The 25,511-nt window shown below is 44.7% G+C and overlaps 3 protein-coding genes across 6 annotated transcripts; 2 read left to right on the forward strand and 1 right to left on the reverse strand.

The window, feature by feature from the left end:
- Positions 1-3,100: 3,100 nt before the first annotated feature.
- LOC133911513 (probable serine/threonine-protein kinase PBL21) lies at positions 3,101-6,636 on the forward strand. The gene is made up of 5 exons (XM_062353776.1): positions 3,101-3,407; positions 3,484-3,644; positions 3,744-3,933; positions 5,403-5,794; positions 6,146-6,636. Exons 1-5 carry the CDS (start codon positions 3,326-3,328, stop codon positions 6,449-6,451), a joined length of 1,131 nt encoding a protein of 376 aa, XP_062209760.1. The 5' UTR covers positions 3,101-3,325; the 3' UTR covers positions 6,452-6,636.
- Positions 6,637-13,090: 6,454 nt separating this feature from the next.
- On the forward strand, positions 13,091-16,089 carry LOC133911512 (probable serine/threonine-protein kinase PIX13). The gene is made up of 6 exons (XM_062353775.1): positions 13,091-13,417; positions 13,536-13,843; positions 14,362-14,497; positions 15,126-15,268; positions 15,359-15,482; positions 15,582-16,089. Exons 1-6 carry the CDS (start codon positions 13,360-13,362, stop codon positions 15,986-15,988), a joined length of 1,176 nt encoding a protein of 391 aa, XP_062209759.1. The 5' UTR covers positions 13,091-13,359; the 3' UTR covers positions 15,989-16,089.
- LOC133911505 (protein NLP1-like) lies at positions 16,061-21,649 on the reverse strand. 4 transcript variants are annotated; one of them, XM_062353766.1, is made up of 7 exons: positions 21,491-21,649; positions 20,144-21,088; positions 19,886-19,933; positions 18,780-19,806; positions 17,062-18,582; positions 16,652-16,954; positions 16,061-16,554 (listed from the first exon to the last, which is right to left on the reverse strand). In XM_062353766.1, the coding sequence occupies exons 2-5, from the start codon at positions 20,939-20,941 to the stop codon at positions 17,711-17,713; spliced, it is 2,745 nt and encodes a 914-aa protein (XP_062209750.1). In that variant the 5' UTR covers positions 20,942-21,088; positions 21,491-21,649; the 3' UTR covers positions 16,061-16,554; positions 16,652-16,954; positions 17,062-17,710. The 4 variants fall into 4 exon arrangements, with proteins under 4 accessions (XP_062209750.1, XP_062209751.1, XP_062209747.1 ...); XM_062353767.1 differs by having other exon boundaries at positions 16,061-16,564; XM_062353763.1 differs by having other exon boundaries at positions 16,551-16,954.
- Positions 21,650-25,511: the final 3,862 nt, after the last annotated feature.

Raw genomic sequence — 25,511 nt, forward strand, 5'->3', positions numbered from 1 at the left:
AAGAATATATTAAATGATTTTTTGGGCATGAAAAATACTACAATTCCTCTCCAAGGGACAGTTTTCTTGTTTTTCCCCCAACATCTTGATAAGGCCATCTTTAGATAGGGGATTTATAGTCCAAATCCTAATATTTGAAATAATAAGTCCTAAAAGCTACAAACATTTGATTGTTTGCATGACAGTCATATTTTTGGGACACATTGACAATGAAATGATCTTTCATTTGGCGTTCACCAGAGTCCCGGTCGGTTCGAACAAGAGCACGTACAATGATTAATCGGGCTGCAATGATGATAAAGAAATTGCTCGGCAGAGACATTAATCAGCACTGTATCACACACATTCCGGGCTAACTCCGTCTTAACTCTGAACAGATTGATCGCGCAGGCCCGCACAAATCAAGAAAGAACTGGCCGTACCGGCTGGTCCCGAATTCCGACGCAGTTATCGGAGGGACGAACTGCAGCTGTGACTTTTCCTGAAGCAGCAGGCACCTGTTCGTCCATCATGTTCGTGCTGCCCCCCTGCCCATGGCGCAGCTGCAGCTGCAATCCTCTCACTCCCAGCGCCATGCCTGCGAAGAATTGGAGCTGGCCCGCCATTGATGATGGATGATGACCTCGCTGCGCACTGCACTGCTGCTAAATGATGCGTACACGTTGCAGTTTCAAGTGCTGGCATCATGAGTGTCCACTGACTTGCTACTGTCAGGTTAATTGGATGGACAGAGTAATTGGACACTGGTAGGATCTACGTGCAATTTGAGCTATCTAATCATGCGATCTGCGACTTCGAATGGAGTGTCCATTCTTAATTAGACAAAAAGAAGAAGTGCAGTACATGTGATCGATGCCTATGGGCTTTTTGTCTGAAAGTTGGTTGCATTTTTTTTTAGGGAAAAGGTGGTTGCATTTTGTTCAGTTTCTGAAATCGATAGTACTTGTACACACTATGAAAAACGTTTGACTTGTTCAAATGGTCGGATCTTTCAAGATTAGGTTTGAGGTTAAGAAAAATTTATGCCTGATTGCAGCAGCAGCAGCAGCAGCCATGTACTAGTACCATGCATGTCCCGTGTAAGCAGATTCTGGGCCCCAGCAATATGATTATGGATACATCGTTTGGTATATCATTTTTGTTTTGTATCGATCAACCTCTGCACTGAGAATAGCTGACAAAACATTTCAGGGAGCACTTTTCCTGACATGGCTCGGCATTTGTAGACCAAATTTGACCTTTGCCAGAAGCTACCCCTGCCTGGAAGAAGAGGATAGGATGGATGGGCTCAGGGGCTGAGCAGATGGCACCGACAGTTTCTATTCCCACTGTCCGCAGTGTCAACGTTAACCATGGTCCTTCTTGTTAGCTGTGCATAAAAGTTTTATCCAGCCACGTGGGCCTGTATGGTTTGGCACCTAACTTTACTATAACTAAATTTAGATAAAGTGTGACGAATAAAATAGATGTTACATTATGATAAAGTTTAGCACGGATAAATCTAGGACATGTGAGGCAAGAGGATAAGAAAAATTGTCAAGCCATATGATGTTAAATAAAAACACGCCTTAAAAACTATGGCTCAACTAAGAATGGCTGTATTCTCTATTTTAGCAGGAAGCATGCAGTGTCTGGAAGATGCATTTGTCTTCCTTGAAAAATACACTGGTTTCACAACTTACAAAGTTTAGTAGTATCATCAAACTGCATGATAATGCATCGAAGTTTCCAACAAGGAAAAAAAGTACACAAACAGGGTAACTGAGGGATTTCCAAACAGTCTCTCTCCACCATTTTGAGCCCTGCTTCCTCCGCTTTTGACCATCACCCCTTTCCCCAGATCAGGAAAGACCGAAAGAATATCCTCATTCTGATATAAGAATTAATCATATTGTTCCATGATCAGATATTCTGATTTTCAAGGATGCACACCTGCACTGAGTTTCTGACCATGCATGCATCAGCATCTTCCATGATTAGGACTACTACTAATACAGTAACAGAGCACTGTTAAATGTTCCCATATTTAAAGGACCTTGTAGCACATTTTCACACCAGTCCACGCTTGCAAAGCAAAACTCGACATGTTGCACTTGGACAATGGAGAACAAGGCACGTTCGGCTGATCCATGCAATATCGCGACGCATTTACGATTCAGCATAACGCCCTGTCGACTCGACAGGTGTCAGTGTTCATTCGAGCTAACAATGCCAGATTTACACTGTACTGTGGATAACAGTGTATAATAGCAACGCACACATGCTTTGATGGCAGTATGGGTAATTGCTACTGTTGTCCCTTAGATTCAGTCACCCTAGTTGTTCGGTGATGATTGATAAACCAAGGATTAATAAATCTGAGGATGGTACTCAAATTGTCTCCGGCTGGGAAAAAAAGGAGGGGGGGGGGGGATGGAATGCCAGTATTGACTGGCAATGACAGGTGGGCCTTGTGTGCATGTACATCATCTCCCTCTCGCATGCCAATTCAACAGCAGCAAATGGTGACTCAAATTTCGTCAGTACCTCGCCGTGCTCCGTGCATCCACAGAAAGGAGTGAAAAAAATACTGTACTCCAGATCTACGACTGCACAAGGCACAACCTGGCGACGAAAGCAACGATTATAGCACGCGGGACACGCCAAAGAAATATCACACTCTTCTCCGGCTCGCGGGAAAAGCCAAGCCTGGAAAGCCGCCAAGAACCCTCGGAACAAGAACAAATCCTCACACCAAACTGCACACGGGAATGGCTGGCCGGCGTCGAAATCCACCAACACAGCCCAGCGCTTCATCCGGTTCAGGTTTCCCCTCCCCTTAGAAACTGACCGCCTAAAGGAGAAATCTTTGAGCAAAACAGGCAAGAAATTACCCGGAAAACGCGTGATTTGGTGGCACAGTAAGATTCTTCCGGTTAATCCCTTCCAAAATTGCTCCTTTGCTGCCGCTCCTCCGATTCAGCGTGGGGGCCAGGGCCAAATGCGGGGCCTCTCTCTTGCCCATGACGCCCGCTACGATTTCTGGCCAAATCCCTCGCGCTGTTGCCTCCTAACCCCGCAATTCCTCGCCGGTTGCTGATCAGTCGGGCTCCTGATTTGCAGGCTTTTTTTTTGTGGTGGTGGGGGGGGGGGGGGTTCTTGGGGCCCATGTGAGTTTTTCATTTCCTGTCCGGTTTCGCCGTGCCTTAATAGCCGCTTCCTTGTGATAGTCCCCTCTCTCTCTCCCTGCCTCCCTCCTATCGCTCTTCTTCTTAGTCTCGTTCTTGGGAGTGCGTGTGTGGTTGCGGCAAGAAGAGCTCTTGGCGATAAATTTTGAGGCGTTGTGATGGGTTGCTTCGGGTGCTTTGCACCGGAGGCGGACGAGGGGAGCGAGGACCTGAAGCCTTCCAAGCCCGATGATTCATCAGGTTCTTGATTTCCACCTGCATTGTGTTTTGTTGGTCCTTTTCTTCTCGCTTGGATTATGACTTTTGCTAGGAACAGGCGCCGATGCAAGGAGAAAGGTGGCGCCGGATGTGGCGAACGGCTACGCGCACAGTTTCACCTTCAAGGATCTGCTTGTGGCCACCGGGTACTTCAACGCGGCCAATTTCATTGGAGAAGGTGGATTCGGGAAGGTGTTCAAGGGCAAGATCAATGGGCAGGTGAGTTCAACAACGCTATTTTGGTCTGCGTGTGAACGCGATAGTCCTTGTGGTTAAAGATTTGATTTTTTTTTCCTAATGTTTTTTTGTGATGTGCAGATGGTGGCAGTGAAGCAGCTCGCTCGAGATGGTGTGCAGGGGAGCCACGAGTTCTTGGTGGAGGTGCTCATGCTGACAGTGCTCAACCATCCGAATCTTGTTAGCTTGGTCGGGTTTTGCGCGCAGGGGGACGAGAGGCTGCTCGTGTACGAGTACATGCCGCTCGGCAGCTTGGAGGGCCATTTGTTCGGTAAACTGTTCTCGAACTTTCTGCGCTTCTTGTTTGGTCAGTCCATGTGTGCAATGTAACTCTGGAGTCGGTATGTTGAGGTGTCTGTCTGTTCTTCGCAGGTTACACACATCAGTTGAAATGTTTGGCTTTTCCTTTTTTATCTCCTTTATGTCCTATGATAGTTCTCTTCTTGTGACCCATTGTATGCTTTAGAAAACAATCATCCCTTTTCTTTTTTTTTACAATCTAACATTCCTTCATTACGGTACTGTGCTTTCTGGAGATTACTATCTGCAATATCTTTTCGTTCACTTAGTAAAGATGTGTTTAAGGGGAAAAGATAACATGATAAAATAAAATGAATATTGCAGTAACTCATTGTGAAATTGGATAAAATGAAAGATGAATCAAACACCCTTGTCCAAAAACTTTGTATAAGGATTTAAGCGAACTGTGTATGCTTTTCCTTTTCCTGTTCAAGAAATGGCAGGGTTTTTTTTTTTTTTTTTGCTTTGTTACCTTGTGGTATATTTGCTGCTGCCAGATATACCCTCCGTGACTTGGGTACTGTGTTTTGTTTCGATTTGGGTTCACTCTGAACAGACTTTATTCTTACTTTTTATTATCTAATATATCCTAATCAAAATGTAATCTGCTTCATTATGAGAAAAATTGTAACACCCTCCGTCCCCAAGTGAAGTCCACCCACATGTGGGACATACCTACGCACAAATAGCACCTGTTAACACTTTTACCCTCACTTTGTGTGCTGAGTGCAGGTGCCACTCGTTTGTGAAACTAACCCACCACAACTAAACTTGTGCAACACGGGCTAATCCAACTGTTTTGTGGTATTACATGAATCAGTCACCATGAGGATGATAATCACAACAAATACTCTAGGTTGCACTAGGGAAGAATCTTGTGATATTGAAGTATGATCTTGTATGTTATTTGATAATACCACAAAATATGGTGTGACACTGCATTGATTCCAGCATGCAACCAACCTAAAATATTTGTAATAATTGTTCATATTAGAGATTGTGTCCAGGAAAGCCACCTTGTGCTAATTGACTATTTTCTTACACGCGAAAATTGTTCGGCACATAATACCTAAGGCTAGCAAAAAATTGTCCCCACAGAGAATTATTGAAGTCCTCAGGTCCTCATGGCTTGTCTCATGCCTGAACATGACATGTTCTTCCTGATCATAGCAGTGCTAGGTATGGGTATTATGTGAGCCTTCATTTTTTTTTCTAAAAAGTTTCTTGTGTAAGAGTATTTTGGAGCTTTGCATAGCCAGTTGCTTGTGCTACTACTTGTGGATTGTGGTTGCTATTCTTCAGTGCCCAAGTCTGAAATTGCAGATAAGCTATTTAAGTATTCAATGAAATATTTCCATCGGTGCTATGACAAGTTTCTACTCAACATTTCTCTTGTGCTTTTCATTCGAGTGACAGATGTTTCATTTCACCTTTGAATAGATGTGCCTCTTGGCAAGCAACCACTCGACTGGAATACACGTGTGAGGATAGCTGTCGGAGTAGCAGAAGGGCTTTCGTATTTGCACAATGTGGCTGATCCACCGATCATATATCGTGATATGAAAGCTGCTAACATTCTGTTGGGTGAGGACTTCAGTCCCAAGCTCTCTGACTTTGGGCTCGCAAAAGTTGGACCAGTTGGTGACAGAACTCATGTCTCCACAAGAGTTATGGGTACCTATGGCTACTGTGCTCCTGACTATGTTGTGAGTGGTAAGCTTACCATGAAATCCGATATATACAGTTTCGGTGTTCTTCTGTTGGAGTTGATCACTGGCAGGAGGATTTATGATGCTTCAAGACCTAAACCAGAGCAGAGTTTGTTGACATGGGTAAGCAGCTTTACCTTATTGTAAATCATTCTTCCTACGTTGTATGTCTTCTTCTGCGTGTGCCCAAATTTCATCAATAAATTAGCTGTCAGTTAAAGCTTTATTAGAACTTATAGGTATCCATGGTAAAAGGATCTGCAACGTCTTCTCCTTGTTTGATAGTCCTTCAATTTACTTAGACGCTTTTCACACTTTCGTTATAGTTTAGAGTTTAGAATATGTTGCCATATGTTTTTTAATATTCCTATGCCATCACCATGAATAAACATTACGTGATCGATTTTGTTGTTTAAGCTTTGAAGGTTTAAAAATTTTCATTCATATGCCTTCCTTTCTTTCTCAATTTTGCAGTCAAGGCCATTTCTGCATGACAAGAGGAAGTTCCACCAGCTTGCTGATCCAGCTCTGCGTGGCTGCTACCCACCATCGGCGCTGAACCAGTTAGTTGTGATCAGCATCATGTGTCTCCAAGATCAGCCCCATGTCCGCCCAATCATTGCCGATGTTGTGATAGGCCTGAACCATGTCGCAAACCAGCCATATGTCCCTGAACGGCCACCATTGTCGATGAGCTCCCCTGTGAACTGCAGGTCACCGCAATATGTTTACACACCATCCAGAAGGAGAGGCAGTAGAAGGGCTGCACAGTATGCATAGCCTAGACTGCATGCTTGTCTCAAAGAACAGCAAATCTCAAGTCTGATGAGACCGGTAGGTTGTTGAAACTGTCAAATTCCATATAGTCAGAGCCTTTTTTATTCAAGAACTGGTCTTGAGTGACCTCCTTGACAGAGAGTTCTATGAGACTTATGGTAGTTCAAGCTGACTGTTCTTCTTTCTTATCCTTTTTTTGTTTCAGTTTTCTGGTTCTGTGGCCAGTGTACATATTATCAGTGCACTGTGTGGGAATGTGCATCAGTCTAGGTAGAAAAGGGGAACAGTGTGACCCCTTTTCGGATATTTATCAGGTTATCAATCATGTACAAAGGTCTCATGGTTTGGTGCATGTTGGTATATAGATGCAATAATTTACAATGGTACTGCTAAATCTTTAGTTGAAAAAATGAAAAAAATTCTCCTCTCGTAGCTTAGATATTGTTGCTAAGTGATTGAAAATTGAGAGAGACTGGAAAAGATCGTCTGCAGACGGTGAAAAATCGAATGTTTTTTTTTTATCACAACCATCTTCCGTGATAATCTGGATTGATCTCGGTGAAATAACAGTTACGTTTCTTTTTCCCTTTTTGAGATGAACAGGCATGTCTCACCAGTTCACCCTTTGTCGCTTGCATTGCATAGCGGCTGCAATGTAATTTTTGGGGGTTCTTTTTTGAGAAATTCTACAATTCGTCATCGAATAACCACCGATTCTACAATTCGCCATTAAATAAATTCCGTTTTACTTCTATACCATTGAATAAATGGTTCGGTTCCTTATCTGCCATCGGCTCGTCTGATTTTTGAAGAATTCCGACACAACCTTCTACTGTATTGTTCAGCTCGTTATGAACAGTACCCAAGAGATAAAAAAAAGTCAAAAAAAAATGTTGATTTTTGTGCACGCTCTATAATTCATAATCAACCCATTTTAACTGTATTCACCTAAAAATACTGTGTAGAATTTAAACTAAAATTCTTCAAAATGTGCTACTTTTGTAACTTTTGCAATTTTTAAGCCTCATAAAAATTTTAAAAAAATATGAGAAAATTTACTAATATTCCTCTAATGTGATGTAATAATTTCTAAAATTATATCCCGCGGTGAAAAAGTGAGTTCTTTGTAATGCACAGTATTACAAAAGTACCATATTTTGAGAAATTTTAGTTTGAATTCTACACAGTATTTTTAGGTGAATACATTTAAAATGGGTTAATTATAAATTATAGAGCGTGCACAAAAATCAACATATTTTTTTTACTTTTTTAGCTCTCGGGTACTGTTCATAATGAGCTCAACAGCACAGCGGAGGAACAGTACAACGAAGGGTAGTGTCGGAATTCTTCAAAAATCAGACGAGCCGATGGCAGATAAATAACCGAACAATTTATTCGATGGTATAGAAGTAAACGGAATTTATTCGATGGCAAATCGTAGAATCGATGATTATTCGATAGCAAATAGTAGAATTTCTCTTATTTTTGAGCTCAATGCTTGGACATTTGAAAAGACAAAGTGACATGTTGTAGCACCCTTGTAACAAACACGAGCTCGGAGTGCCATCAAACCAACCTACAAGACCACTGAACCAAAAAAATCTGTGCCTTGCGGTAATGATTCCTCTGGCATTACGACCGGTAGCATGTCACTTGGATCTAGAGTATAATTGACTAAACACCATAGAGAAAGAAAAATATATCATCACACTAACATAAATAAATATCCTAGCAAAATGAGGAACAAATCTTGATCATACATTCATACCACAATGAGACAGACATACAACAAACAACTAAAATACATCAAACTGATATTACAACCAAAAAGATATGTGAAGGTGATTTGTGCAAAAGTTATGCTGCTACTCATCCCGCATGCTTAATGTCACATCAAGGCGTACCTGGAAATATAGCAAGAGCGAGATTTGAAAATATCAGCAAGTGAATTGCTTTAACAAACTTTTGAGTTACAGTTGATTAAACATTCATCTTTAATAAAGATAATAAGTTGATCAGATTAACAATAACTGGAAAACATATTTAAGCCTGACAAAGGAACAACAACACGTACTATCATCTGCTAGCTATGATTCACCGTATTAGTTACATCCAAAACAGTATTAAAGACTTCTTCGCAATATTAGAACGACATCAAAGCAATTAGAGTATAGACATCCATATGTATACATATGCCATACTCTTCCTCATTCTTACCCCCTCCATGTGCAATGTAAATGTGTGCGCCGTATATTCCACGAGCAACGTACGATGTTGTACCAGTACGAAGTACGAACGTGGTCATAAGACGACGATGAAACTTTCAATGCAAGATGCTATGCTTCATGCATAACCAACAACATAAATTTCAAAATATGCATAATACTTTCAAAATCGCATACTATAATGAATGAACAACAATAAAGCGACAAAACTCGCTTCTTGCGCTTCATAACTTAATAATCAAGTAAACTTCGAAAAAAATAAATGTTAAGGAACAAGCTTTTACATAATCGAAATATATAATTTCTAATATAGACGTTTACGTCATGCTTCATGTATGAGGAATATAAACAACTGCAAGATAGAAGACCTAACTCACTTCCTTTACCTCTTAATCCAAGGGAAAACATCCAACCTTCAAAATACAGAATGTAAGTAACACATTCACGTTTCATTAAATAAACTATTAGAAAGTGCGGAATTTAAGAGATGTTGGTAACCAAATAACAAGTTAAAACGTAGTTATTTACTTACATTTATTTGCCTTTACTGGAGATGAAGATGGTCACCAACTGCGTCTCGAAACGGCACCACTTGGACATTGCACACTTAGCACAACCACAACACACACAAAAATAAATAAATATTTCCTACGCTCGAAGACCCCGCGAACACAACATCTAAAATTTATGGAGGAGCATCTACCACTACACTTAAACGACGTCGAGCGAGAACCCCCTCCAACAAGGTCGAAGACTAAAGGGCAAAAACACCACGACAGATGTCATGGGAAATATAATGTTGAGACCTACCACTTATGTTTTAACCAAACTTCCAAATCTAACATCAAATAAACCTCAAAATCAAATTAAATCTCTGCACGCTAAACAAATTATCGAAACACTAATCCGATGATGAAAATAACTGACCTCTACTATCTACAAGTAACTAAGGGCTACAAAGAAGTCACATTTGGAGTGAGATCAGAAATCAACGACGGAAACCGGCTAACTTGTGAAAATCCCTCCTCCTCCTTCTTCCTTCTTCCTTCTTTCCTTTTCTTCCTCTTCCTCTTTCCTCCCTGGTCATCCGGCCCTTCCTCCTAACCCCCTCTCACGCCCCCTGCACCCCACTTTGCCCACCGGCCGATAGCACTTCAGCCGGCAGTCTGGCAGCGCAACATGGCCGAGGCGGTGCATCTGGGCGATGACGGCCAAGGCGGTGAGAGGCAACGACAGAGGCCAGAGGAAGTGGCTAGGCAAAGGTCGGGCAACGGCAATGGCATGGCTAGCATTAGAGAACCGGCGGACGAGCGAATCGGGCCGAACGAGCAGAGTGCGGGTGGGAATCGATCCCACTTAACCTTATCTTTATTTTATTCTTTTTCTTTTTTTTTCATTTTATCTAATGATTTAAATTTATTGGACTTATCATGAACTCACCAAATGCCTAAACATGATGTTACATAACAAAACAAAATCGTCATTGATGAGATCTACATATCTATTGTATCTAATCATCCATCCAAATAATGGTTCAAAAGATCAAAATTCATAGTCCTTATAGGTCTCATGGTCAACAAATGAATTTCACATTTTGTTTCGGGTGTCACACGTGAAACGTTGTCGAGTTGCGTAGAACGTGTCAAATTAATGTGGCGTGGTTTCCATCAGCTACGATCCAGTGTCCATGTGATTTGGACGTGACCAGGGGGACAAACCATGGATTTGGTCCACGGAGAGCAGCCACGTCATGGGAGGTGCCACGGCAATCCTACGCTCGTTGCTGCTTTGACATGCTCGAATGGTTTTTTTAAGCTGCAGCGAACATTTTAAAGAAAAAATAGATTAAACGGATATAGTAATTTTTTTAAAAAAAATATTTGACTATATGTATAGATAGATATAATGATCTTACACCTACTGATGTAATGACCATGTAAAAGTGTTTGATTGTCTATATGGACAGATACAATGATCTTACATCCTATACTAACGAGTGTGCCCGTATAACACTGTAACCGATACAATATATTCACCGGATTAGACTTTACAGAGAAACTTAATTCGAACATATTTACCGAAACAGACTTTAACTATATAATTACATCTGTAGATACAGAAAGTAACTATATATATATATATTATATATATATATAAACAAATAAATGACTTTCTTGTAAGAATATAGATACAGATAAAATCAAGATGATTCTAATACGAGTAACAAACACACTCATGATTGGGAGTCGTTAGTACTCTGCTCCTCCTTTCTTCATCTCCAACGAAGGCAAGCTTGACTTGTGAATTGGTCGACCAGCTTAGCGAGCTTTCAGGCCTAGATACAAACGTGTTGCGCCTGTTGTTTGAAACAGAAGTTGCTGAAACACATCAAACCACTTGATTTCACCAAAAACCAGCTGGTTTCTTTTTTTGAAACTATTGTAATTATATATATATATATGTATATATATAATAAAAGAGAAAAGCTGTACGTCAACTGGACCAAAGAGATCAAGGGAAACGAAAAAAGAAACCACTGGCGGCATCAGCTGGTTTCTAGCTCTCGATCTTCTGATTTCGCAGCACCGAACGCTGTCGGCAGTCACCAACGGCCAAGCAACTGCGGCCGCATGAATTAACCATGTGGATTGTCGCGCTGAGTCTTTTTTATTTCACAGAGCATAAAAAAATTAGGTTCACTAATGTTGGATATCTTGATATTTATTTATAAATTTATTAATATTTAACATATTTATTTAATTATAAAAAACAATGTTACTTTTATGCGTGCATATAATTTTAACATGTAGGCAACATTAATACGAATCTAACTAAATTTGTTTCATATTTTTTATAAGTTTTAGATATTTTTCTATACATTTTAGATTATTTCAGCCGATTTATCAATATAACTATTATTATTTCTGCTATTTTTTTTAGAATTTTGCAAAAAAAAAATATGTACGAATACATATATATATACATAAGTGCACGTACAGCAACTTGCTCTCTGCAATTATTCTAAATCTTGGACTTTAATATATGTAATAGATTTACTCTATTGGCGATTCGATCGGTGAGCAGGGTCCTGAACTCACTGAGGGCCCAAGGAAGCAACGGCGAAACGTCTGCGTGCAGTGTGCGGCGCAACTCGCAAGCCTAGTTTCCAGGAAACGGAAGAGCAGCTGCGCTGAAGCCGGTGTAGCGACGTATCTGCTTCGTTTTATCCGTGGTTCATTCCCATATGCCAATAATACGAAGTTTTTCCGGACTAATCAGGCACAGAGGAGAACCAATCATTAACTTGGATGGATAATGGAGGTGGTGTACTTTCCACTCATCAGCGATCAAATCTTATGCTGGCTCATTATATGTCTCATCAAAACAAAAAATTTCTTTCGTAATAGACGACATACTCCTTGACAACCATAGAAAGCTTCATATCTTAAGTCTTTGGTAGACACTATACGAGTGCATGAATATGATGATATGAGTATAGGTGCGTCTACAAGTTGTATTAGTGTTTTAAAAAAATAGACCTAAATGATTGATTAGTGATCATCATCTACTCAACCAGCTAGCAGTTTCAGGCTTCAGCTTCGCTCTACGGACCCGTAGGGATGAAAACGAACAGGAACGGTCGGGAAAACCTCCTAACCGTTTTCATTTTCACATTTTCTCTCGAAAACAGAATCGAAAACGGGAAAACCGGAAACGGGTACGAACTCGAGAATGTCGGGATATCAAAAACGAACCAATCTGAACATAAATATGCGGGTATCAATCAGGAACCGATAATTTAAAATGAGAACACCGATCTATAAAACAATGATTTCAAGTATAGGCGTGACACATAATTAATTCACACCAACAAAAGTAATTTATATCATACACAGATGAACCATATAATGACATAAGGATCAACTGAAAAAATAACTACCATGTCGTAACTCGAGTACTAAACATAACATATAATCATACAAAGATTAGGATTGGAGGTGGTGAAAGAGCTTGAACAACATCGGTAGGTCAGCAGTCGACTGAGACTGGACCACTAGGATCTGGTTGAACTTTGGGATAAGAGTTATGTTTGGACTGACCGATCGGGCTTGACGTATAGATTACATTGTGATTTGTGAAGTTTAATCTCAATTAGAAAAACGAAAAATTCTAGATTAAAAACGAGAAATCCGAAAACGGTCGGAAAAACCTAATAACCGTTTTCATTTTCACATTTTCTCTCAAAAACGGAATCAAAAACAGATAAGAAAATATAGAAAACGGATCGAAACGGAACGGAATTTATCCCGTCCATTTTTATCCCTACCGACCCGTAGAGCGCGGAGCAAGGACTCGTGGACGCGTGCGGCGTTCGTCAAGCGTTGCAGATTAAACAGCGCAGCCTAGCAAGGACGCACGTACTTACGTCGCAGCAAGAAACACTTCCAGGGACCGAGCCCACGGATGGGGTCAACCAGATCGTTCAGTGACGCCAACCGTGGCAGGCGACTTCGTTCATGGACCGAGCCCTTCGCCATCTCCTTCCTCCGCCTCGCCAGTCGCCACGCTGCCCACGTCCCGTTTCCTTCCGCTCTTGAACGCATCTCCTAAGCACACACGCACACCAGCACAAAGATCACACGCCCGTGCGCGCGCGCGAGGAGCAGATCGACGCCTACTTTCGCCATGGGCAATTGCTTCGGCTCCCCTGACGCCGCCGCGAAATCCACTGGTCCAAGGAAAGGTACGCCCCCGTGCAAGCACGCCTCTGCTTCAGTTCAATTCGATCATCTCGCTCCGGTTCGATTCAGTTACGCGGTCGTGATGGTTCGATTTGATCGTGCTGATGTGCACATGTGCAGGGCAGCCGACATGGCCCAAGGTAAGCGACGCCGGCAGCGGCGGGAGGCAAGAGAAGGGACGTCCGTGGCCGAGCGCGCCGGGGCGGGTTCTTGAGGAGCCGAGGCTGCGGGAGTTCACGCTGTCGGAGCTGCGGGCGGTGACGCGGGGGTTCAAGCCAGAGATGGTGCTCGGGGAGGGCGGGTTCGGCCGGGTGTACAAGGGGTGGATCGACGAGCGCACGCTCAACCCGGCCAAGAGCACCGCCGGCGTCGTCGTCGCTGTCAAGAAGCTCAACCCGGAGAGCGTCCAGGGCCTGCAGGAGTGGCAGGTGAGTCCCGTTAATCCATCGGCTCTTGAATTGCTTCGCTGCTCGCATGCCTGAGCTCATTTAGTCTTAACAGAGCTTCATCCAATTTGAATTTCTTCTCTGTTTTTCATGAAAAGGGCATTTTTTTTTTGCATTTATTTGGACGATTCATTCGATTTTATGTGCTAAAAAAGTTTTTTCCCCCTTCTTTCTTGTTGGATGAAATGTTCTTTTTGCCATTTGTGGGCTTTCAACCGTTTTAGTTCTTACCTGCCTTTGCCGTGAAGTTCCGATTTTTCAATCCATTTTGGTTTCCTCCCTATCATGCCACCACTGCATACTTCATACCTTGTAGCTTTGTTATGATTGACATTTGGAGAACATGTTGTGGCAATCAATGTACTAATGCAGTGTCAACGTGCCCCGTTGCTTGTTTTGCCAAGCTGGATATGTTTAGACCTCATGTGCATGTTCATTTGAGTTGTACTGCTCTCTGATTAGTGCTGAGCTCATTTCCATTTCTTCTTCTGCAAGTGTAGTCCGAAGTCAACTTCTTGGGCAGATTGTCGCATCCGAACCTGGTGAGGCTCCTGGGCTACTGCGGCGAGAACAGGGAGCTGCTCCTGGTGTACGAGTTCATGTCCAAAGGCAGCCTGGAAAACCATCTCTTCAGGAGTAAGTCTAGCGTTGCCATTGTACACCTCAGCGATTCTGATTTGACAAAATCTGGTCCATTTTTGTAATTTACATAAGGTTGACAAACTGCAGAGGTAATTTCGTATGGTTGACTTCCTGACAGCATAATCTCCCTGCCTAACCTAGCTAAGACATAAGGGACCCATGCATGCATTTTGTCTGAATAAGAACAAAAAAAAACGCCTTAGATTTACGGTCGAGTGGGGCGGCCGCCCCGGTCCCCCAAAACCCAGAGGTCCCATATGTATATGTATATGTATATTGTGTATATCGGTTCAAAAATAAACTGAAAAAATTGAATCTGAACGATTTATATTTAATAATGACCTCCATTTTTAATCTCATACTGAGCCACCGAAATGTCAGAGCCGGATCTGGATTTACAGACATCTTGACCCTCTAGAAGCCTGTTTGACTGCTGGACGGGCAATCCTAGCAGCTGCATCACATGTTGATCTGGAGTTTGACGAGTTTAAGCAAGTCGCTTGTACGAGTCATACGTGCCTTGTCCATAGCAGACTAAATATTTTTTTTGGCAATAGTAACCACACATGGTACGCTGTATGAGAGTCCTGTCTGACTTGTTGGAGTCAAAATCTTTGAGCAGGGGGTGCAACATTTGAACCGCTCTCATGGAGCCTACGGCTCAAGATCGCCATCGGCGCGGCGCGCGGCCTCGCCTTCCTGCACTCGTCGGAGAAGCAGATCATCTACAGGGACTTCAAGGCGTCGAACATCCTCCTCGACTCGGTAAATCCTCCAACCTTCTCCTCGGCACATCGTTGCAAACTCGACGAGACCAGCTTCAATCACGGTTACTGACCATATATACATTTTCAGGATTTCACTCCGAAGCTGTCAGACTTCGGGCTCGCTAAGAACGGCCCTTCCGCCGGGAAGTCGCACGTCACGACCCGGATCATCGGCACCTACGGCTACGCCGCGCCGGAGTACGTCGCCACCGGTGGGTTTGCACGATGGCACGGCGTCGCTCGTCGCTAGCTCGGCATGTCATGGCCAGGCCGCTCACATTGATGTCCCGCTGATCTCTGCATGCATGCAGGTCACCTGTACGTGAAGAGCGACGTGTACGGCTACGGCGTGGTGCTGCTGGAGCTCCTGACGGGGCTGCGCGCGCACGACCTGAACCGGCCGAGCCACCAGAGCAACCTGGTGGAGTGGGCGCGGCCGTACCTCTCCGGCAGGCGGAAGCTGACGAGCCTCATGGACCAGCGGCTCGGCGGGCGGTACCCGCCCAATGCCGCGCTCCGGGCCGCCAGGCTCGCGAACAAGTGCCTCTCAGGCGACCCCAAGAGCCGGCCGTCCATGGCCGACGTCGTCGCCGCGCTCGAGGAGATCGAGGCCCTGCAGGAGACCGCGGGGTCCAAGGGCCACCGGGATCTGCCGCCGCGGCCCGTCGCACGACGGTCACCGTCACCGTATCATCATGATTCTTCCAAGCCGTGTTGATGCATGATTACTTGATCGCGCTGCTAATTAAGAACACTTGGATGCACAGCTACATTGTTGAGCTTCTACTAATCAACACAAAGTTAATTCTTACTTTGCAATTATTGTCAACAATCTTACTTTGCAAACGATACGATATGAGTCTATTAGTCTCAAATTAGCTAGGTGACCGAGTTCCGGAATGGACCCGAATCGGACAGGGGAAACCGACAGTGTTCGAAGCCTGTGCCCGAGTCGGATTCGGTCAGGCCACGACCACGACGCCGTGAGGAGCGTTCCGAGGGCCAAGGGCAACGGCTGGGAGTCGGACCGGAGCTACGACCCGGACCTGGACGGCTTCATCATGAGTGCTGTATCCAAGAGGCCCAGGCCGCCGCCGCGATTGAAGAGGTGCACCGGCGGCGGGCGATGCAAATTGAGCGGCTGCGTAAACTCGGCCTCTTCCATTAGCAGCCCTCCTCCAGCCGCCGGGCGCCGTTCCACCGGCCGCGCACGATGCATCAGCTGGAGCCTCTCTCGACCAAGTGCAGCGTAGCCAGATGCCAGGATGCGACGACGATCGTAAGCTGTAAGCAACTCAGGAACAGCACATATATACAGATTATGATTTCTCAAATAAATGCACATGTTGCAAACTTGAGGACAAAATACACAACATAGTACCTCAAAACACTATAGCATTCCAGTACTGAAAGAAAATGAGGGGGAAAAAACTCTATGCACCGATGTCGTCTAGGCGACTAGGACATCTTCTGCCTTCCAACTGTCAAATTATTCAGGGTGTCCAAAACCACCTTCCCTTCTGAAACGGTGAAGCAGAAATATGATAAACTACGGAATGCATACAAGATTCGATGCTAGCATTGATCTCGGACCAACAAAATTGCATTTTGACTGGAGATAAGCTTGATGCATATATTGTTGTGTTGTCATAGCTCCAGGTGTTCTGCTCAAGCTCCTTTTGCTCTGGAACATGGGAACGAAAGCAAGATTAGCTTACTGTACAACTGCAGTGTGATTGACAAAATGAAGGGAAAATAAATGCCAAAAGAAACAGTTTCATCGATACTTACACTGGTGAGAAGACATTTCAGCGTGGCTAAACTGACATATGACAGCGTAAGCACGCTTATGTTGATTACAGAGCTTGTAACTTTTGGTGATCTTTTAAATGTTGAACCTTGAAGCAAATACTTCAGAATTGTGCAACGGATCAAACCCCAAAAGAGCTAACATTTGTTCTGTAACTTGGTCATGACTGCTAAACCTAATCCAAAGCTTCATTTCGACAAATTCCTACTGGCTCCACTCTCTGACCTATGTTGTACACTAGTTTGTTAAGTGCAACAAACTAATTCTACAGTTATGAACCTGAACAAGAAGTACAAAGTTCTAACTTCTGTTATCACGGACAAGATTGTATGCAGTTTACTGCATAAAAAATTAATCCCAAGTGCTGACAGGGAACATCAACAATCACTTCTTTTCCAATTCTGGCACACAACCACCAAGCAGCAACAGACAGAACTCACTGGGCATTTGACCATTGGTTGGTCACAGTTCTAAGTTTGCCGACCATCTGACCATTGGATGATAGCACAGTAGGTATTTACAGATGCTTCCTGTGCATATCATCATGACTTAAAACTGAGGGCAATGTCAACACAATATTTACTTCAAGACGAGAGATGGGATGCTTGTCTGCATCCTGGAAGAGCATTGTCAGGACAAACCAGTTTGACCAAGCACTGGCTGAACAGTAGGATTTACCAAGATTCTTACTGTTTGAGCACTTGATGACTTGTACACATCAATACACTCCAGCAGGTCCGCATCACATGTTAAAAGAACCCACTCAGATTCATCATCCAAGTACTTAAGGTCCACACGGGTCTCCTCAGCAATGCTAAACCGCTTTACAATTTCTTCTTTTAGCTTTTCAAATCCCCAACTAGGCTGAAGTCGGAATATGCATCTTTCTTCGCCATACATGGCTTTTATTTTGAGAGAATCAGGCTTAGACTGCATGCCTGACATGTTTTCCATTGGTTTTTGTTCACTTAAAAGCATTTGACTCTGGGGCCTAGACAGGGTGACAGGTCTTTCTTCAGTAAACATCTGCAGTTCTGCATGGCTCACAGCTTTCAGTAGCGTGGAACTCTGATTCTCCTCCACGAAAACTTCTTGCTTAATGGCAAGCTGGGGAGCACTGCCATGCTGTTGCGACTTCGAACCACTGGAACAACCATGGCTGGAATTTGAGCTTTGGCTGCAAGAGGGGGAGAGGGAATTAGAGCCAGAAGTATGTGAAGTGAATCTGCCCTCGCACTGCCGATCAGGAATCGAAGGTTCCAAGTGAGCTTTTTGCTCAGATATTGAATAAGTGACATCCCCCTGTGACTCTCTTTCTAACCATGTGGCCTTGGTAAAGTTTTCATAGAACGAGCTGAGCTGCACTGTTCCTTCAGCACCATGTACCGAATCAATGACCATTTGCAATTTCTTTAAGGAGTGCCCAACTTTTCTGATCTTCCGTGATGGCCAACGATTAATTCCATGCTGCCTGCATATTCTCTTCAGTGTAGTAGGGCACACTGAAACAAATGGGTGAAATAGTTAAATAAAGACATTGAAAATTGTAACGAAGCACAAAGAGCGGTGTGTCTTTTACTTGCAATTGTTGCAAAAACAACAGCGATCACAAGCTACTCACTATTCATCCTAACAGAGAAAGGTACTAAAACAAAAGGAATGGCAAAGAGCTGTAGGGATCCTTTGGGTCAGAAGTTACCTCCTAAATTCTTTGCAGCTTCTTTCAGGCTACCAGCAAAATGCTTCCGAAGCTCTTCCAGGCTAACGGTTTTCTCCATCTTAGTGCGCCGCTTCTCTACTGTTTTGTCCAACTTCGAAGAGCTTGGATCTCTAGAACAAGTTTCCTCCTTGACCTCGTATTCTTCATGCTGCTTAAACCCTGAAAAGATACTTCCTTCAGGCCCTAGTACTGGTGAAGTATGCCAGCCAGCTGTAACACTAAACCCTTCATCCTCTTGCTTGCTAAATCCAAATGGTAGGTCGCCATCCATTTCTTTCACTCCCTTATTTTGAGCATCCACAAGGCTTGCTATCCATGAGGATACCTCCTCAGAAGCTTCCAGCGATGTTGTCCGTGCAGGAACATCAGTGCCACTACAAAGCTCATCCAAGTTTTCATGCATAGACTTGGCATAACATTCTGGTGGGGTTAGTGCACTTGTTTCAAATGATCCTTCATCCACCAGTTCTTTCAAACTGACAACTCGTAATGTATAGCAGGTCTGCTGTATTGTAATGGACAAAGAATTAAGCATGGACCTTTGCTCTTCGCTCTTTACACAGTCCATTGGCAAGAACAATTCCAAGACAAAGTCAAGGCTTCCAGTCCTGACACTTCGCAGTCGGATGGCCACTGCAGCCCTCAAGCTGAAAAGTCTTGCATGATGTGAGAGAGGGTATTGGACCTTGCTGTAGGCAGTAATGTCCGGGGAGAAACATGGCTCGTTCGTCCCAAATGCCCTGCCAACAACACCCTCACCTCTGAACAGATGATGCTCGGAGCAAGCTTGGTGAAAGCCCCTTACACTTGTGTCGCGGAGGTAACACGCCTCATCCACAGTGGACACGCAGTACTTGGATTTTTCATCGGAGTGGCGGCTTCCCCTCTTTGCCTGGCAGATGCACGGTATCCATGTCTGAGCCAGTGGCAGTTCGTGTCTCTCACAAACAGTTCTGAGAACATAAACGATCTCTGGTACAATTGCTCGGTAAGAAGTATCAACCACCTAACAAGGAGTAAGAAGCATCTGTCACTGATAACAATGCTTCGGCATAACACTATGATCTTGATATCTTTCAGCTCACCTTTGCACGGGGATCACTGGAAACATCGGAGCTTCTGAGATCAACCTCCTGTAAATGTCCACAAACACAAGTCTTACTAAAACAAGAACATCACCAAAGAAAGGAAGGTGGAAAGACTGATTACTTCGGGAATTGGCGTGCCAGGTAGTTATCACGCCTTTTCCCAAGGACATTTCAGCGAACAGGTTAAGAACATAACAAGAGCAGGGCGGATTGGAGGATCAAGACGAACAAGAGGAGCAGCAATGGGCAATCTACCTTGAGAGCACTGCAGATGTTCTCGATCTCGGCACCGTAGTTGATCTTCTGTGTGGTCATGACGAGCTCGACGACGCCGAGGCAGGCCCAGGTCCGGGGCTCGAACACCGGGAGCGCGACGCTGCCGCGGATGTCGAAGTACTGCGCATGGCGGACGCGCGGGTACTCCTCGGAGGAGAAGTAGCGGACGTCGGGCGTCCACTCGGGGACGCGACCGACGAAGACGCGGCCAGGCAGCCCCAGCTCGGCGCGCGAGCTTTCATCGGCGGAGAACTGGTACTTCATCGACACCGTCCGGTAGCTCGCGAGGCGCTCGTTCCGACTGTCCAACCAGAACGGCTGCCCGCACGTCGTCAGCACTTGCCGGTCGCCGATCACCGTGGGGACCCATACCTGCGCCAGCAGCTCCCCGGTCTGCGGCTGCGACAGCGACGCGATGCGCTCCAACGCGCGCCGCAGCCGCTCCTTCACCGTGGCCACCGCCTCCTGTCTTGGCTGGAACAGCCAGCCGCGGCACGGCGGGCTCGCATCGATCCCGTCGACCCTCTCCGGCTCGTCCCTGTCGTCCTCGCCGGCCGGCGCGGCGGGAGTCGCCGTGGTGGTCGTGCTGCAGATGTCGAACAGCGGCGAGAGAGGGCCACCGCACGCGCCGGCGTCGGGGTGCGAGAACTCGGAGAAATCGAACCCCGGCGCCGCCAGGAACAGCTCCTCCATGAGATCCAGGTCGCCAACGGCGACGTCCTCCATCGCGCCGCAGCCCAGCAACCCGTCCTCGTCGGTCTGCTGCGCCTGCTCCATGCCCGTATAACTAGTAAAACCAGCTCGCTCGCTCGCTCGGCTTCAAAAACCAAATCTTCGTATGCCAATCGGAGAAGAACAGCAGCAACCGCCGCTGCAGCGCAGCCAAGAAGCCAACCGGAGCCAGGAACAACGAACCTGGATTAACTGTGCACCAAAAAGAAAAAAAAAACGATAATCTTTTCCGTCAAATACTCCAAGGAACAGACGATCTTTTTGGGCACATGGCTGCCACAACGGAAACCACTCGTCCTCGCACCACACAACACGAGCGGGGTGGGGGAGGCGAAGCCTGCCTACGGACGAAACATTCCCATCGCGGAAAGAGAGAGCGACACACATCGCCATCAGCCCCCGGTGGATGAAGAAAGTGGCAGTAAGAAACACAATACGGCCCACTAACCATTTCACCAACCAACCGCAAACATCTGCGGCCGCAACCAGTGCTATCGCTTCCCCACAAGAGAAAGGCAAGGAAGAAGAACAAGACCAGACCCCAAAAAAAAAACAGCTTTACTGCATCAGATGCCATGAACCAAACCAACCCACCTCACTGGCATGTCGATCTCTCGTCGCAGCAACAGTGCTCCAATAGAACAGTGGGAGCAGCAGCTTGCTCCTGCCTACGCAGTTCTGTCTGATAAGTTCAGTTCTGTAGAAGTGATTCTGTCTGCGTCTCAAGGATCCGAGACAGAGGGGGAGAGAGAGAGGTGAATAGGTGATGGTGGTAGAATCGTACTTGTGCAATGCAAAACTGCCAATAGGCGTTCCCTCCTCGGAGTGCGTTCTCTCTCTGCGCCCTTTGCATCTTTGTTGTGTGCCTGCACGATGACGACGGGATCTCCAATACCTCTCCCCACCGCGTGGGGACCACTGGGCGAATTGGCGGGTGGGGCCGGAAGTCAACTGGGTTTCGGTGGGCCCGGCAGGAGCAGGGCCGGTATTCTCCTCCGGAGGGATGACGTGGCCATGATGGATGGGCCACGCGCCGTCGTGCGGTGGCAGACGGCGACGACCAGCGCGGCGTGCGGCTCAACGGACAACGGCTGTGACCACGTATCGGCTCAGCTCCGGTTGTGCTCTTGCCTTCTTGGGTGTGGCCAACCAAAGATTCTACCGTGCCTGCCACTTTTCTCCTTGACGTACTATCGCCTGACTTGGTTTATCACGCTGGGTGCGGATTTCATTTCTTTTACAATTTTTTTCATTTATTATCGGCGAAAACCAAAAGTTTCACTATTTTTTCATTTACCGTGAAAAGATCGAAATTTATGAAATTTCATTAAAATTTCGGTCATTTTTCGTTATCTTCTATATTGGTCCACATGTTAGTGAAAAAAATTCCAGAATTAGAAATTTCGTTCCCCTCTTAAATTCGTAAAATTTCAACGAAATTTTAATCCCTGGTGCCATCAGATGCGCCCAATACCTAGTTGTTAAAATTCACCTCTTTCGAAGTTTGAGCTCTCAATAATCTTTAAATTGTATTTAGAAATAAGAAAATCACATATGTAAATTTATCTCACAAAGTACTTTCATGATACTATCATATTTTTAATTGGGTTTTGTAGTTATCCCACAATAGGATTTAATTGTCAAAGCTGAATTCTCGAGACAATGTCAATGCCCAACACGGTATACTTTTTACTGATGGGAATAATATATAGGCGAAATTCATATTTAGGCTAACAATATAGGTCTCTTTGATTACAATCTAAAAATAGCTATGGCCCATGAGAGAAGCAAAATGTCCTTGGGAGTACAGTTGACGAAATGCTAATTGGAGTCTTAGCTAGAACGTACGGTCGATGATTTTTGCTGTGATAGAAACGGCTCAATTATTTGATGGCATTTTAATTTGGTAGAATCTTTTTTCAAATGGCACAATGTTGATGATGACACTATTTTTTTTCCTTCTTTAGGTGAATCTTCCGTCATCCTATGCTCTGTCTTTTTGCGTGGAATTTAGCAACAGCCCATGGAATTGGATCCAATGTAATGTAGCAGCGAGTGCATGTCATACAGATAGTATCACATCAAGCAATTAGATACTTCCAGCCTCGGAGATTATATATGTACACAAACTCGTATACGTGTGCAGTACTGCGTGTTACGTGAGCTGCTAGTATTTTCCCTTATTGGTTGTCTTGAATCCTGAGACATGTTCGTATTTCAACCCTCATCATCCTAATATTTAAGTAGAAATTTAACCCAAGCAAGCAAGCTGGTTACTGATTTGCCTGATATTGTTTGAAATTTTGGGATCAAATATACTATCATGGGTTGATACTGACACAAGCCTTTAACAGAAGAAAATATCTAGAAAGCTGTGTTTTGGCAGTTGGTTTAATACCATGAGATGTTTCACTGCCGAGATTAGCCTTCTAACCATGGTGGTAGGTGAAGTAGTATCTTGTTAAAAGTGGGGTTGGTGAAAGAGTATGGCCAAACTCATGTGAAGAAAGATAGGGTTCAGTACAGATTCTATGCTTTTTTAAAAAAAAAAAACTTCAGATGCTCATGCTTTGGTACCACTGTATCACTAACAACTGAAGTTACCCATGGAGGTTGGTGGTAGGCAAACTGTGTCTAATTATAGGGATTCTGTTTTGCATCACTCACAAGCAATTAATCGATGGTTCAAGTCACATATATCATAATGGTCCAAGATCCAAAGGGGATTTGTTTTATGGGGACTTGGAATCCATCATACGTGGTGTGGAATGTGGGGAGGAGACTTTTGCTACCTGAACAAACTAAAGTTCAGAGGGTTTGGTGATGCGAGCATCTAAATTGAAGTTGAATAATCAGCGGCTGCATCAGCTGGTAATGCGACAGGAATGCATGTTTGTTTAGTTGTTCACGGTAAGTTGTTGCTTGTTGGTTGTTGTTACCAGTAAGCTGTACATCGGAATCTCTTTTCAGTTTGAGGGAAGCTACTTGCTTCGGAGATATTGGACAGTCAGTCAGGTTGCATGTTTTGTACTGCATCTGCCTCTGACCCTGTTTAAGCGATCAATAATACTGCTCTGAGTCTATAGCAAATTAGTAAGATTTAAGACAGATGAATCATCCCATCTTCCCTCTTAAAAAAAGGCTCACTTGATGATTTTGTGTAAACATCCTAATTTGTTTTTCAAAGGATGTTTCATTGACTGAATTATTGGTCCGGGAGCCAGAGCAGCATACAGGTTGGTGCTTAGCACCCGTGGGCGGCACGCAGCTTGCAAAGGCGATTCAATTATACTTCCGTCGCTAATCGACGAGATCAACTTGTCAAATTAACTAATCGTGACGTGAACAAGATTCCAATGCTTGTAGATTATATAGATGGCCCATACAATCAAAAATACTTTTTTATTTACATTTTCCTCCCTAGCTTCTCGACTTCTCTGCACTTTCGTAGATCGAGAACATGGTATGTTCAGGCTTGATTGGATTCAGACACTCTAAATACCAGGATTCAGAATTAAGAACAAGCTTCCGAAGTACTGGCAGAAATTAATCGCGATGCTTAATCTGGCATATTCGCGTTGCAGAAAACCTTCATAGTTAATCGGGAACCGATTTCCAATGGTATCAGAATCTTTTTTTCTTTCTTTTCTAGTAAACCTTCCAACCTGTCGATCCTGCAGAGCCAAAATATTCGTCGTGAATCTGGTGTCTGGTCCAGCTGAAACTGCGACCTGCCTCACCTGCAGCTTCAGTTCGTTCGTATGCGTGCGCACTAAGCAGCGACAGCTGCATCTCCATCTATTCTAAACTCTTCTGCCATTAACGCAACTAAAGGAGATACCAAGCTAAACAAATCGAGTGGCTCAAGGAGCTGATTCACCACGACGAATGATATCCAGCAAGTAGTAAACTAACCAAGATACGGATCATGCATGCCATGGTGGAGGTTAGCAAGGCGATTAAGTTAGCCGCGAGCGTGTCCCCCCGTGCACCCCCACTGACGCTAATGGTGTGCGCACTCGCTCAGTTTATTCAGGTCTAATGGTTCTGATCCTCCTGCCATTCGTCCAAGATTCTTGCGCTGGCCATTCGTCCAAGATTCTTGCGCTGGCCATTCGTCAGCCAGTGGAGATCCTCCCTTCACCGAGAAATCCGCCCGCCTCGGCGAGCTGGGCCAATCATGGCCCCGGCCGTGTGGCCTCCCTATCTAGACCCCTCTTACCTCGACGCAATTCATGGCTGTCTTCGTCGTCGTCATAGATTTTCCGTTGCCTTGAGCATGGCAGGCATTATTGGAGTGGAATCGTGATCAAGAGAACTGCCGCTGTGGTGTCTGGCCGGGTAGTAGTGCGGTGCCTGGCAAAAACTATTGCTCGAGCTGCTTTCCGGTGGACTAAGTGGAGTGTAGAGAGATGCGCACAGAAAGTTGCAAGATCCATAGATCATTGTGCTATGTTTATTGGGTGGGAGCGCAGTGATTTCTGCTAACAGCGCTCAGAACTTGCAACCATGTGCTGTAATTGTTGGGAAGAAGGTGCCCTCTCGGAATCTACAGAACGTTGTCGTGGGCCGACTCGTTGCAGTGTTGCCTAGGCCTTGTTATGGACCAAGAGAC

The sequence above is a fragment of the Phragmites australis genome, chromosome 3 (genome assembly GCF_958298935.1).
Source record: "Phragmites australis chromosome 3, lpPhrAust1.1, whole genome shotgun sequence".
NCBI lineage: Eukaryota > Viridiplantae > Streptophyta > Magnoliopsida > Poales > Poaceae > Phragmites > Phragmites australis.